The sequence below is a fragment of the Ailuropoda melanoleuca genome, chromosome 1, assembly GCF_002007445.2.
Source record: "Ailuropoda melanoleuca isolate Jingjing chromosome 1, ASM200744v2, whole genome shotgun sequence".
NCBI classification, from domain to species: domain Eukaryota; kingdom Metazoa; phylum Chordata; class Mammalia; order Carnivora; family Ursidae; genus Ailuropoda; species Ailuropoda melanoleuca.
The window spans coordinates 66,145,753-66,160,238 of NC_048218.1; the positions used below are offsets into that span (position 1 = coordinate 66,145,753).

The 14,486-nt window shown below is 44.4% G+C and overlaps 1 protein-coding gene across 19 annotated transcripts in view; it reads left to right on the plus strand.

The window, feature by feature from the left end:
* Positions 1 to 14,486, plus strand: part of KALRN (kalirin RhoGEF kinase) — a 641,300-nt gene that overhangs the window by 284,646 nt on the left and 342,168 nt on the right. For all 19 annotated transcript variants that reach the window (XM_034659631.1, XM_034659642.1, XM_034659663.1 and 16 more), the window contains exon 10: positions 7,893 to 8,015. In XM_034659631.1, the coding sequence (XP_034515522.1) occupies positions 7,893 to 8,015 (123 nt within the window). The remainder of the gene's footprint in view (positions 1 to 7,892; positions 8,016 to 14,486) is intronic.

Here is a 14,486-nt window from a genome sequence, read left to right on the forward strand (position 1 = left end):
CAGCCTTGGCTCTGTTGAAGGCACAGGTGTGGGCTGACTGGGAGTGGAGGGCTGCAGGGTGAGGCAGCTGAAACTTTGGGGCTTCAGGTCTCCTGGCCAGCTTCCACCCAGCATTGGTCTGTCAGGTGAAGGGACTACAGTTCTCAGGGGAAGGAGAAGAGACGCTACCTGCTAATGAGTTTCAGCTTATACTTCTCAGAAAAATGATGGCTTCTCCTGCCATAAGCAGACATTTATTTTGATCATGATTGTTCCAAAGAAGGGACAGAAAATGACTTGCCAGTAATTGGGCATTTCAAGTGGCGCCTACATGTTCTCTAGGCTCAGGCAGTGGGAGCGGGTGGTGCTGGCATTGTGTGAGCCCTCCCCTTCACAACTAGCAATCACGGTGCTGTGCCGGGAGAAAGAAATCATGCTATGGTGAACTGTCTTGGGTACTCTCACACACTGTGAGTACTGGAGGCCTTAGCAGAACAAAGTGTGTTGTAGGCAGCTGCTTGTGTGTGCGCCCTTTTTCATTGGTCTCAGGATAATGGCTTTCTGAGGAGCAAGGAGGCTGCGGGTTGGGGGAAGTTGCTGAGAGGGGAGGAGTTCTTCAGTTTACTTAAAACAACAAAAACTTCCTGCCTGTTTTCCTGTGGATCAAACTATGACACCAGCTTAGTAACTGGTCTCGAATAAGATGATTGATCAGGGGCCACCTGTTGAGGGATTCTGATTCCACATGTGTTCGTAAATTGTCTCCATTTCCTTTAATCACACAGGAAGTTCTCAAATCAGATGGGAGGAGTTCATTCACTCATTTATTCAGCAAGTGCTCTCTGAGAGCCCAGCTGTGAACCAAACAAAGCCTCTGCCCACGTGGAGCTTACATTCAGGAGGTAGAGAGAAAACCCCACCACAAACACGTGGATATGTAGTACGTCATGTAGTGATAGCCAGTGACGTATGAGCAGAATGCTGAATGAATAAGCTGGGGGGGATATGTTTAAGAAGAGGCTCCAGGCATGTGAAATGGGATCTATGCAGTGCTTGACACCAGAATGAGCTGGGTGCATTCCCGAAAATGGGTGAATGGCCAAAGTGGCCACTGAATAAAGAGCAGGACAAAAGGGTAAGAAGTTTGAAGAAAAGGGTCCAGATCAAAGCAGACCTTATAAGCTATGAAGAGCATTTGGTTTTTCTAAGTGTAGTAGGAAACAATGGTAGAGTTTTTAGTAAAGAGAATGTTGTTAAGTTGATTTATGTTTAAAGGAGTAGGTCCGGCTGAGGCACCTGGGTGGCTTAGTACGTTAAGCATCTCCCTTCGGCTCAGGTCAAGATCTCCAGGTCCTGGGATCTACCCCTGCTTTGGGCTTTGCACTCAGTGGGGAGTCTGCTTCTCCTTCTCCCTCTGCCCCTCCCCCCTTCTCATGTGCTCTCTCTCTCTCTCAAATAAATAAATCTTTTTTTAAAAAATTTTAAAAAAGAAAAAGGTCTGGCTAATGAGTGGATGGGAGTGTTACGAGTCTAAGGAGGAAGACTGCTTTAGAGGGCTACGGGGCGAGGGAGGAAAGATGGTGGCTTGGACTGGTTGTGGTTGTGGTGGAAACAGTGTACAAGAAAGGGTTAATAAGAAAGATTCTCAGGCTTGCAGCTAAGCAGTGGGGTGAGATGATACAGATGAGGTGATGAGTCAAATGCCCTGACCTAGTGCTTAATAAAGAGCAAACCCTCCACAGACAGTAATCTCATCTTCTGAGGAGAGGAGCTGCTGTACCCTCCATATAAAAAAATAACGAAATATTTGAGTGGAAGAAGACTTAAGGAGATGGTCTGATCCAGTGTTTTCATTTGAGGCAGTGAAGTCCAGAGAGGAGAAGGCGTACACCCAGCTGGGTCATAGCTGGTTAGGGGCAGAGCTGGGATCAGGGGCAGAGCTGGGATCAGAGCCAGGTCCCTCTTGATCCCAAGGATGGGGTCTATAAGTTATGCTAATCAAGATGGTGCCACATTTTACTGATGCTTTAGGAGCCCAAAATACTTTTATGTGTAGGTAGATCTTAGATAAGAACTTAAAACTTTGAAGGTGTATATCTCTAAGTGCAGGGGCGTCCTGCATTGGGCTGAATGACCCTGTGGATTTCCTCTAACACTAAGATTCTATCACATTAGAAGAGTTTAAAAAATCAAGAGTCCTGGGACAGCAAGCAGCTAGGCCCTCGATTTTCTCCCATCAACTCAGTTGCATTCATGGCCACTGTTCAGAAAAAAATATCAACAGTTCTCTTCAAAAGGACTTTTTCTCTCCCCTTTAGCAGCTTGAAAGGACTGTCTCCTACCCTGAAAAGCGCCCTGCCTTGACTGTGTGCTCGTTGGAATAAACACAATTAGATGAGGAAGAAAGGGGGCGATTAAGGAATTATATATAATGACTGTTAGATTGGCTCCCACATCCGATTCCGGTTGTGAGCTTCTCTCCTGGAAAAGACTGTTCTGGAAAAGGACAAATTTCTAATTGAACAGTTGGGATGCAAGAAAGGAGGAAGAGCTTTACAAGTTGTTTTTAAGACTGTCCGCCTGCTGTAGGGGCCAGAAGTCCTGGGTTTTTGTTCCCAAAGACGGTACGGATCTGGTCTCCTCCTGAATGAGGTGGTACAGCTTCTCTCAAGATGGTAGGGCAGGTGCCTCAGCCAAATTTGCACTTGACAGCTCACGGCTATAAGGCTATAAGCATTGGTTGGATATCTCCTGCATGTGCAGTGCTGGCAGGGATGCGGGGGGCGGGGGGCTCGGCATGGTGGAGGGGTAGGATACAGTGGTGAAAGTCCCACACTCTCTGAGCTCAGTGGAGAGGGTGGAGACACACAAGGGGAGAACCCTGGGTGCAGACTGAGAGAGGCTCTATGCCAGAGTGAGGAAGGGGAACATGGAGCTAACACGTTCACCCCAAAGCCGTGTGGTGGGGATGAGCTGGAGTTGAGTGCCGTTCAACGTGTTGTAACAAACCATGCTGTGCTGTGAGTGTAACAAACCACGCTGTGCTGTGAGTCGGGGAATCACAAGGAGGTCAGAGTCTAGTGGGAGAGACAGGCCTGGAGACAGTAATTGTGGTTTGAGCAGAATCAGGGAAGAGTGACACCACCCCAGCCTGGGTGGGTTATTAAAGAGAAGCATTTCCCAGAACTAGTGATTTTGAGATGGTGCTTAAAGGATGAGTAGGAAGGAGGCCAGGAGGCGGAGATAGGGAGAAGGAAGGATAAGGACATTTCAAGTGAAGTTAAAAGTAGTGAAAGCAGAACTCAGGAAGCAAGAAGCAGTTTTGGGGGTGTTCAGGGGTGAGCTAGGGACTCACTGGAGGTGGGGTTGAGAGGGGGTGGAGTGGCCACAGAGGACTTCACATGTCAGGTTAAGGGGCCCCTCGAAAACTGTATCCCAGTGAAATGCCCCTGCAAGAATGCACGGATTAATTCCATTTAAGCCTAAGTTTGTGTTTTTCAAATGGATTTGGTATCCCTAATTTGTTAATTTTAGGATCCAACTATATTAACAACTGATAACTTATTTTTAAACCTGAGTGTATAAAATTGCTCCTCTGAAACTAAGAGCACATCTTGCCAGAATCAGATTGACAACGATCATGGGGTGCTACTTCCCACTCAAGTTCACAGGCATCACTGTCATTTATCAGAACCAGAGCATGAGTATGAAAACGGAAAGAACACAAGAAAAATCTGTTATCTCTGTTCTGTCCCTCATAACTCATTTGCTTCTGCACCAGTGACCAGATCCTCCTTCCATGCAGTTATTCAAGCCATGCCCCAGGGGGTCAGCCTTCCACCTGCCCCTCTGTTGTCCCCACACTTAACCACCAAATCCTGGCCATTCTCTCCCCTAATATTACTCACACCTGTCTTTCTATGGCCACTGCCATTAGGCTCATCTAAGCCACCATCACCTCTTGTCAGGAGTTCTGCAGTAACGTCCTGTTTCCCCACCTCTACTCTTGCCTTCCTCCGATTCTCCACAAAGCAAAAGTAGTAACTTTTAAACGCAGTCCAGCCCTTCGGTGACTCTTAGGATGAGCCCTGGAGTCTGACTGGGCACACCAGGGCTCTGCATGTCTAGTTCTTGCCTTCTCTGGGCTCATTACATGTTTACCCCTACTCAGGCCATGCTGATGTTTTTCCTTCCTAGCTTGGTTAAGTCTGCTCTCTCTCAGCGCTCAGCTACACCTCACTTCCTCAGAGAGGCCTTCCCTGACCATTGGCACTTTCACCATTGCAGTTAATGACCAATTGTGTGATCTCCTGCCCAGCACCTGTTCCCGACATAGACTGAGTTTCCAGAGTCAGGGCCCTGCCTGCCTTGTTTAATACTGCATTCTGGGTTGTTCCAGTGCCCAGCACTAGGGCACAATAAGACTAATAAGTATCTTTTTGAATCCAGTGATATTCACATCTCAACTGTGCTTTGCTTCCTGAAGAACCCGCAGGCAAAAACTAAAAAATAAAACCTTCTGTGTTGGAAACACATGAATACCAACTCAAGGCCACTAGTAGGTATTATTAACTATCATCCTGTACTATCTTGACTACAATTAATAATTGATTATTTTAAATAAAATTTTGTAGATGAGAGAAGTTAAACAGGGATAGCTAATGAGGGATACCTTGATGGGTGCATGCACTTCAGTAGGATTCCAGGGATTTGGCTAGAAATGCAATTTATTCTTCAACCAGTGATGTCCCGAGTCTGGGATGCACCAGAAACTGTGGGATATCCAGTTTTCCAGCGCTGCACTTTAATTTATGGGGTGTAATGTAATTAACAGGCACTGCTGGTGTCTGCTCAGAAAGCACATTCTCTGCTGTACAGTCTAGGGGAGAAGCTAGATTGTACTCCCAGGATTGGGGGCCATGGAATCAGGGTCAAGAGAGCATGGGGTCTAAATGTGTGTGTCAAGTAAGGCTGGCTCTAAATGAACTGTCTGGAACAAAATGCTCAGAAATCAGCATTTTAAACAATACCTCATATAGTGATTATGTTTCTCTATCCTCAGGTACTTTTCAGTCTCCATGGATTATCAAAGTAATTTTGTTCACATCCTAAATCATTTGCCTTTTTCTTTGTTAAACTGATTTCCACATAGGCGCTGTATCCTCACTGAGGTTGCTCGGGGCTTCCCCACAACGTCCGCTCTGATAACAGAAGCTGGACTAAGTGGAGGCAATATAATATCACAGAGCAATCGAAATTATATTTAAACTAATAAAAGCCTATCGAATATGAATAATAGATTTTTAAGAGGTTAAGGTAAAGCTAATTAAGTCAACTTAAGTGTCATTAACAGACAATGAATTGACGTTTTAAAGAAAGCAAAAGAACTTAAATAGAACACAAATTGCTTTTTAAGAGAAATTTACAAGTTGTGAAATTACCCTCAGGGAGTATAAAAGCTAATCATTTGAGAACTAGTAGAGGGATAGCGTCCCTCTTAAGCCAATTTGTTTTAGCATAACAGATTTTATTAAAGCTAGAGATACAAAATGAAATGAAATAAAGTAAACTCATTAAAACACTGCCAGACAAGCAGGTCACACTTAACTGCTCACAACTAAATAAAAAAAAATAATTGTAATCTGAAACTCTGTAATAAATTCCGAAGCATTCATGAAAAGCCACAAGACAGCTCTTTTGTATATAAAAATAATCAAAATTATCCATAAGTTTCATTTCATGGGATTAATATAAGTTTAAATATGTATAAAAATTATAAAACTGCACTGTCCATGGTACACAATACAGGGGAAACTTTGTGACTAAAAATATTTATCTTTGACCTTGCATGCTGCTGTTCGTCCTCCTCTTTACAACAGAAAATTGTGAGATCACGTTGTGTCAAGTCAAGTAAAAATGCACTCTCCTGATTTTTGTTGTTGTTGTTGAAATTTCCCCATACATAATTCTAGACAGATGTGGGCTCTTCTTTCTTCTAAGAAAGGAACATTTAGACTTCCTTTCAGTGCAGCCTTGCAGTGTTTGCAAAAGGTAAAAATCCAGTTCATTTACTACTGCAGTTTCTTTTCACAGACATGCCTCTGGAATATTAAAAACATATATTGCCAGAATTTGTTATCTAAAATATTTAAATCTCTACACCCTATGTTTATATAGTCATTTTCTAAGAAGCCTTTCTTTTCTCCTTTTTAATGGGCAATTATCTGATATTCCAGTGTTGTTACGTGGATGTTTGTTAAATCTCATTTTTATATTCGTATGTACATTTCTCTGACCTAATACCAATCTTGTTGTGGGCTTTGTGATAGTGTCACTGAAGACTTTGAAGGCTTCCATACTTGGCACAATTGTAGGTGTAATATATTTCAAGTGCTAAAGGAAGTGAAGCCAAAGGCTAGATTCTTTGGAGCCAGAACTCCCATGCCTGTAGTCCATGGAATGATTTGGTCTGTCTGCTTGCCGCAGGGCAATCCATAGAAGAAACAGAGGAATGGACTAAAGCATCCTTTTATTCATTTATTTTTAAGAATTTATTTATTTATTTATTTATTTATTTATTTATTTATTTATTTGAGAGAGAGAACATGCACTTGCAAGAGCAGGAGGGAGGGGCAGAGGGAGAGGAGAAGCAGACTCCCAGGACCCCGAGATCATGACCTGAGCCGAAGGCAGGTGCTTAACTGACTGAGCCGTCCAGGCACCCCTAAAACATCGTTTTAAACAGGCCCAGTTCTTCTAAGTCATTTTTCCAGAAGGTCCTTCTAGAACTTGAGAAGACTACTACATCATTAACCAAATGTTCAGGTTAAGTCCAGAATAGCCAGAATAGAGTGGGCTCAGTTGTCTTGGCAGGATCTCTCACAGGTGCATGGCTGTACACGCTAACTGATTTAATTGTGGCCACCTCCTTTATTGAGCACCACCTCTGCAGAGACCAGGAGGTGAACTGCTTCCCTTCTCTCTGGGAGGCACACGTGTTTGTTCGGCCATCAGCGTGAATGTTAAAGGCTTTAGTCCTCCCTCCATTTCAAGGCTTCTACTAAGGGGTTTCCACTCCCCCACCCAGTGCCCCTCAGGACAGCATATTTTCTCACCTTCTCAGCATCCCCTCCCTCATCCCTCTACTGGTCCAGCTCCGTCTGTTCCGGCTTCTCTAAATATCAAGGAAAATGTCCTAAGCCAAATCACTAGATTTTAAGCCTAGAAAAATGTGGGGTCTCCACTTCTTTCCAGGAGAGAATCATAAGATACTAAAGGCCTTAGGATGTAAAGACCTTCATTTATTTGGTTGGGTGGTTGGTGCTGATTGGAGGAGGAGGGTGGAAGGAAGCCAGGAGGGACAGCTGTCCTAGTGATCGCTCTCTGGAGCAGCCAGGTGGGGACTAACCAGTGCCGCCTTTACTCTTGAGATTAGGAAGGGAGTCCCAGAACCGCAAGGAGGCAGGGTCCCCAAGACTAGTTGCCTCTGCTGTGAGCATTTTTATGTTGAAGTGGGGGATGAGTAAGTCGTGAAGGCCAAGGAACTGCCCTGACCTGATGCCTAATTTTCTGCCAGTGTGCCTGATTTTATGTGGGTGGAGTAAAGGTAGTGAGGGGCTTAAACTGTGCCTGATGGTCTGTGTCACTTGTTTAAAATAATGGACTAATTAAGCCTGGGAAAACAAGGGGATATTCTGATGATCAAAGATGAGTTGACTTTAGTTAAGGGTGGGACTGTTGCTTGACCAACGACAGTAATGAAATCCCTGGATCCATGGTGGGCTGAACATGTCGGGCCGGACTGCTGCTTTCTGATGGGGATGGGAACTCTAGGACTCTGGCAGTCCCTCATATTGTCACATGGCTTTCCTCCTGCCAGGGAGTCATTGTTTCTGTCCTCCTTCTCTGACCAGGTGTTGGACTGGATTGAAAACCACGGTGAGGCCTTTCTCAGCAAACACACCGGAGTTGGGAAGTCACTGCATCGAGCCCGGGCCCTGCAGAAGAGGCACGATGACTTTGAAGAGGTGGCTCAGGTGAGACGCTGTGTGTGGTTGTGTGGTTGTATGTGTGTGGAGCTGGATGAGGGAGGCCAGGGCTGTGGCTTTGGTATTTGGTGAGGCATGTTGAGTTGATAGCCCCATGGTTTCTGGGCTGCCTTCCTGCCTGATGCAAGGAGACCCTTGTCTGCTCTTGGATCACTAGGTGAGTGATAAATAGACGATTAGTTTATGGTCTTCAGAGAAAATCTTCCTGCCAGCAGGATCTGTACATGCCTTGTCCACAAGGTGGTAATGCAGAAGGAACTGGCACTAGAAACATCAATAGCCCAGAGCTACTGCTTATGCTTATCACCAGGGGCAAGCGGGAGCTGAAAATCAGCATTAGCTCTGCTTGCAGAGCTGTGTGTCTTCCAGGACCCGGAGGAGGGGACGACACCTGTTTACCACATCATGTATCCATAAGGTGGAGCGTGCCCAGAGAATATGGCATAATACTCAGTCTTTTATCTGGGCTCTACACCTGATCCCAAAAGGGCATTTTTATCTAATTATACAAAGATGCTGTCTGAGGCCTTGACCATTTGAGTTCATGGTGGAGGGATGTAAGGGGGTTTTTTGTTCTAAGCCTGCATCCCCCCAGTTTTATATTAACTCTCTAATATTTCTCTTTTGGGGAGTTCTCTAATGGATCCTGAACATCTTCATTTTCAAAATGAAATACTAGTTTGTCCAGTTATATTGCCAGACATGGTCAGTTGCAGTGGAAACTAAGACCTAAGAATGAAGCAGGGAAGGGCCATCTGCGGGGGGCTCAGTATGGGGCAGGAGGGACAAAGCTAGTGTTTGCCACAGCTGTAACCAGGCCTGGCTCCCATCCCACCATGTGGGCAGTCCTCAGGGTGGGTGTCACCCTGGGTGTTATGCAGAGGGCCAGCCCTCAGACAGGGAGGCTACTGGGCCCAGACAAAACTGCGTGTGAGCTGTAGATGCCAAAGGTGAGCCCCTGCCAAGAACCAAAGGAATCTGCTAGAGGACAAGAGAGTGGTGGGAGCAAACTGCATCTCTAGGGAAGCTCCAAGTGGGTGCTGGAAAGTGAGAGGCCTGGCAGGTGCCAGAAAGATTGAGTCACTGGTGACCTCAAGCTGGGAATACAGATGGCTTAGACCCAACCTATGGAATAAAGAAAGCCTCATATAGAATCTTTGTGCACAGTTGGTGGAAATGTAAAGTGATGTAGTCACTGTATGGCAATTCCTCAAAAAATTAAACATAGAATTACCATATGATTCAGCAATCCTACTTCTACATATCTACTCAAAAGAATTAAAAGCTAGAATGTGAAAAGGTTCTTGTATACCCATGTTCATAGCAGCATTATTCACAATAGCCAAAAGGTGGGAGCAACCCAAGTGTCCAGATGAAAGAATAAACAAAATGTGGTCTATACAAACAATGGAATATTATTTGACCTCAAAAAGGAAGGAAATTTGACACATGCTACAATATGGATGAATCTTGAAGACGTTATGCTATGTGAAATAAGTCAGTCTTGAAAAGACAAATAGTAGTCCACTTACATGAAGAACCAAGAGTAGCCATATTCATAGAGACAAAGTTGCCAGGGGTGGGACAGGGAAGGGAATAGGGAGTTATTATTTAATGGGTACAGAGTTTTCAACTTTACAAGATTTAAGAGTTCTGGAGATGGATAGTGGTCCTGATTGCACAACAGCGGGAATCTATTTAATGCCACGGAACTTAAAAAGTTTTACGTTATGTATATTTTACTACCACCACAAGAACAAAAAAGCCTCATCCCTACAAAGACCTTCTGGAGAATGGGTTGGATTCCGCCAATGTAATATAGACATGGGCCAAATATGCCTCTGGATGTAGCACAGACCCAAAATATCTGAATGTCCAGGCATCCCGGGTGCTTCTGCTATCTATCAGGGGGCAAAGGATGGGAGAGGGCCACATGGACTCCCTGTCTACTGAGAGTCGGGGTTGTGGTATCTGGGACAGTCTGTTGGGATGGAGCTGCCCAATAGCTATGGTGGTCTTGCCCTTTGGCTATCCTGCGGCTCAGCCTTCCCTCACTTAGAAAGGACGTCCCCAGAGCCACCCACAGCCCTGAGCCAGCCAGAACCCCTCACCGCTTCCTGCTGCAGCCTCAGAGGCAATGCCAGCCTTGGTTACAGGCCCTTGAGGGAGCTGTTGTTTTGTGTGTTGTTACAACTGAGCAAGCCTGGCTGCCACCCAGACTCTAACCCTGCTTCTCTCAAGTGCTCCCCTACGTTCTCCCTGATGCCTGATAAGCCTTTCACATGGGACAGTGCCTTTCAACCAGTAGCAGAGACACATTCACTTAAATTCATACTAAAGAAAGAATGGACACATTTTTGAGAGCTTATGGTTCCATTATGTATTTTATCTCCCACCAATCCTGAATGGTGGATAGTATTAGTCTTGTGCTATAGCAGATAACACTAAAGCTCAGAAAATTCTTCAGTGTGCCCAAATCATCTGGCCTGTCAGTGGCTCTGCTAGGATTCAAACTCAGGTCTGTCTGACCTCAGAGTCATGTTTTTATCCTAACTCCACGCTGCCCTTCCTCATTGAAGTATAGGACCTGAGTGTAAAATTCATTTCCGAGTGTCAGTCTGCTCCTGAAAAGTACAGAACAAAGAGTGGGGGGAGTGGGGAAGAGATGCTGCTGTGGCCATTCCATTTGACATACACTACAGAGGCTCTGCCAATGAGTAGCTCCTGCTATAATCCACTTCTCCCTGTCCCTGCTTTCAGATAAAACAGTGTCTTTCTTAGGAGAGAGAGTTCTACCTTCTAAAAGGCTCAGGCTTTTCGAAGTGTTCCCTCTGGAAAGGGGACAGATGTGGACAACAAAGGGCACACATAAGCAAGGGGCCATGAAGTTGCCATATTGCTCTATAAATCGGTCTTCAGAGAAGAATCTCATAGTCTGGTAATAAGTCCTGTTTTGTTTTCTCATCCCTACTCTGGGGAAGGAGTGGGCAGGGGAGCTGCCTAGCATCCTGGAATTGGTAGTCCACATCGGAAAACCAGCTTGGCTGTGGCAAAGGCAGGTGGACTGACAGCAGCCTCAGATCTGCTTTGCTCTGGGCAACATGGTCATCACACTTAAGTGCTGAGCAAGATGGTCCAGGCAGGAAAGGGTGTGCTCTCTCTCTCTCTCTTGCTTCTGTTCTCAATTAAGTGAGGGCCACTGGGAGGGGAGGAGTGGATTTAATCAGAATTGGACAATTCTTGAGTCAGAGATCAATGCTACAGAGCCAAAGCATGGGAACTCTTGTAGCTTGTTGTTTGCGGTTGCCGATTAGGAGATCTAGTCAGGAAGGGCATCACAAATGGTCAGGAGTAGGAGGCTGGGGGGTTACGTGTTGCAGTACTACAGACGGTCACGATTCAGTGAAGGAATCTCTTCTAGTGTCATGATTTTATGGTTCTTTGACCTGAGGGTGATATGAGAAGGCAATTCTGAGCACCCGTTCTCTGTATTCAAGTTAAAAAATTGTCTGGAATCAAAGCAGGAAGGGAGCTGTTGCACCTGTTGCACCCCTGCAATGCTGCCCTTCTACAAGAAAGAGCAAGCCCTCCAGCAGAGAAACGGGCCACCCACAAGGAGAGGCCCGAGGGCAGTGTGACGTCCTGGAACAAGCATGCCTCTACTCTGGAGCTCATGTAAAGACATTTAAGACAATAGTGTAAATATCAATTATATCTGGGAAGAATTAATGTAGCAAACCATGACCTTACATTTTATTTTTATGAGCTCTTGAACACATTTAAAACAAATTCAACTGTCATTTGATGGAAACAAATAAAGTATTTACGGTCCTCAGTTCATCCTGCAGATGGCACTCTCCGAATAGTCTACCTGGAAGCTGAGCTGAATGGGAAGGGAGCCATGGTACTTACCATCTGCCAGGGGAGGCTCCTGACGGGCAGGTGGGGAGAATCTGGGGCCAGGTAGGCACCAGGAGGTCTGTCTCTATAAATATTTCTGGTCCAAGTTACTGAGATTCTCTGTGCTCAAATAGAAGACCTGGGCACTAATGGGAACCTCTGTCTGGTCCTGGTAGATACTTGACTCAAGTTGCATATAAACTCGTCACACAACTCGGGCTATAGAGTAAATCAGATTTTAAAAGACACTTATGTTTTTATATATGTTCTTGTGGCATGATAGTCATTATCAGGAGTATAAACAAGCATAAGATACAGTTGCTGCCCATCACAGAGTAACTGTCAGGGGCTACATGTGTCCACATCTGCCTGGGAGGTAGTATGGGGTATGGTACTGTTATTTTGTCCTGAGATATTTGCTATTACTCAGAAGGAAAGTACCCAAGTGCCCATGGTTTAGACAGCAGCTGTGCCTTTTCTGTGAGTGGTCTGCTTTATGACCTCATTATCCGGAATGCCAGACTTTCTGTAAGCTAGCTTAGTAAAATATTAGCAATCATTTGCACTCAAACATATATTATCTAAAATCTCAAAGCACCAAATCACATTTAAGCAGCTAAGCATATGAAATAACATTCTTGTAACATTTTTGAAAGAACAGACCATCTAAAGAAAGATTTAAAGAAATATAAAAACATAGGCACAATTAAGCACCTCATTCAATAATCTCTGGTTAGTTGTTTATCTGACTCTTGCTCTTTTCTCAAACTTGAATAGAAAACACTTAGAAAAATTTACTCTGAGTCTTGGGGTCACAATAGGCAAAAATGGAAGGGAAACATTTTAGTGGACCTATCAGTGATCTTACCCATCAAAGATCTTCAAAGTATAATCAGCTAACTTACTAGAGCTCCAAGGGCAGGTAGAATAGGCAATCCATAGGGGTAGAAAGCCCCTGCCCTCAGAGTCAGACAGTAGTACTCATAAGTTTTCAAGCCCACCAAATCTGTGTCGGGCACCTTGAGAAATTAAAGAGATAGAACATTTTCCATCTTGAGGAAATCATGAGCCAAAGAGAAGCATGCATTAAACATATTCTAACCCTCTAAGATGTCCCATAGTTTGAAAGGAAGCATATCTTTATTCTTTCAGGGTTTTCAAGGAGCATTTCCAGCAAAACCAGGATAAACCATTAGTTCATTTGGTGATCCAATAAATATTCCTGCCTAGGGGATGGTGTAGTGATCTTTGGAGTACATTCCTTCTTTCTTTTCATGCCTGACACGGTGACCAATTATAGCAACTGCAAATGCAAGCAGAAGGAAAAGGTGGGAAAGCTTCAATAGATGCTTTTTCACACTCCAGCTTCTTAGAGAGGATAAAGTTTCTTCAGCAGGATGAAAAAAAATAGTGAGGACGAAAGCCAGGAAAATGCAGAGAAATTAATGTCATGAAGTGGGCAAGTGGAAGAATGTGAAATAGCAGAGAAATGAAGGACAATCTTACCCTTTGGATCTTGCATGACATTCATTCCATTTGAGTGGATTCAGGACATTCCCTCCATGGTTGCATGAGCTGATGGGAGGGCTCTTGGGACTGCTCTCAGGAAGAAGAAAGGTAGGTTATATTGTGGAGAACTCCCAACCATGGGTTTTGAAGGTCACTTTATACACACTTGATGTGGAAATTGGGAGGGGGTCGGAGCCAATATCCAAGATACTATAGAGAGCCTACCAAGAACCTCTTACCAAGACCATGAATTGTCCCCCCCCCCCCCAGTTTTACTCCTTCCTGTGTGGAACAAATGGCACATTCGGAAGAAATTGAGACTGCATTCCTAATGACTTTAAGTTCTGGGTAGCGAACTGAAAGACTCAAAAGCAGAGGTGGTATCCTTATCTCTTGTTCCATGTGAAGGCAGTTACTATGGAAAAGAGGGGAGGCATTGAAAAACAAATGGCTGCCCTCGTAGATGGTGTTTTCAGGAGTGTTCTGGAGTATACGCTACAGAGCCAGGATGATGGACTCCTGGTAAGGGGAGACTGCATCTCATAAAGATTGGGGAAGATTTGACAAAAAGCTTTGCTGATCAATCTAGAAAGATAGAAGTGAACTTTGAAGTGGAAGGAGAAAATTATCCCAGTAAAGCCAAAACAAGATATGTGGGGCGCCATAGAGGTGACATAGAAAGAAGCACCTTGTGAAGGAGATGCCCTTAGGTCACCTTAGGTAGGAAAATACAAATACAATTGCCTGCAAAAATATATACATGTATGTATTATATATATATAACATATTGCAATATGTATATGTATATATATATATATATACTTATATATGTATTTAAATTTTAATACCAGAATACAAATATACTAAACATTCCTGAGACTTTAGGATATTGAGCTTATAACTAGAAAACGGTGTGAGCCCAAAGATACAGACATAGTGAAGAGAAGGGCCATATGCACACCAATGTTCGTAGCAGCGTTGTCCACAATAGCTAAATTATGGAAGGAACCGAGATGCCCTTCAACAGATGACTGGATTAAGAAGTTGTGG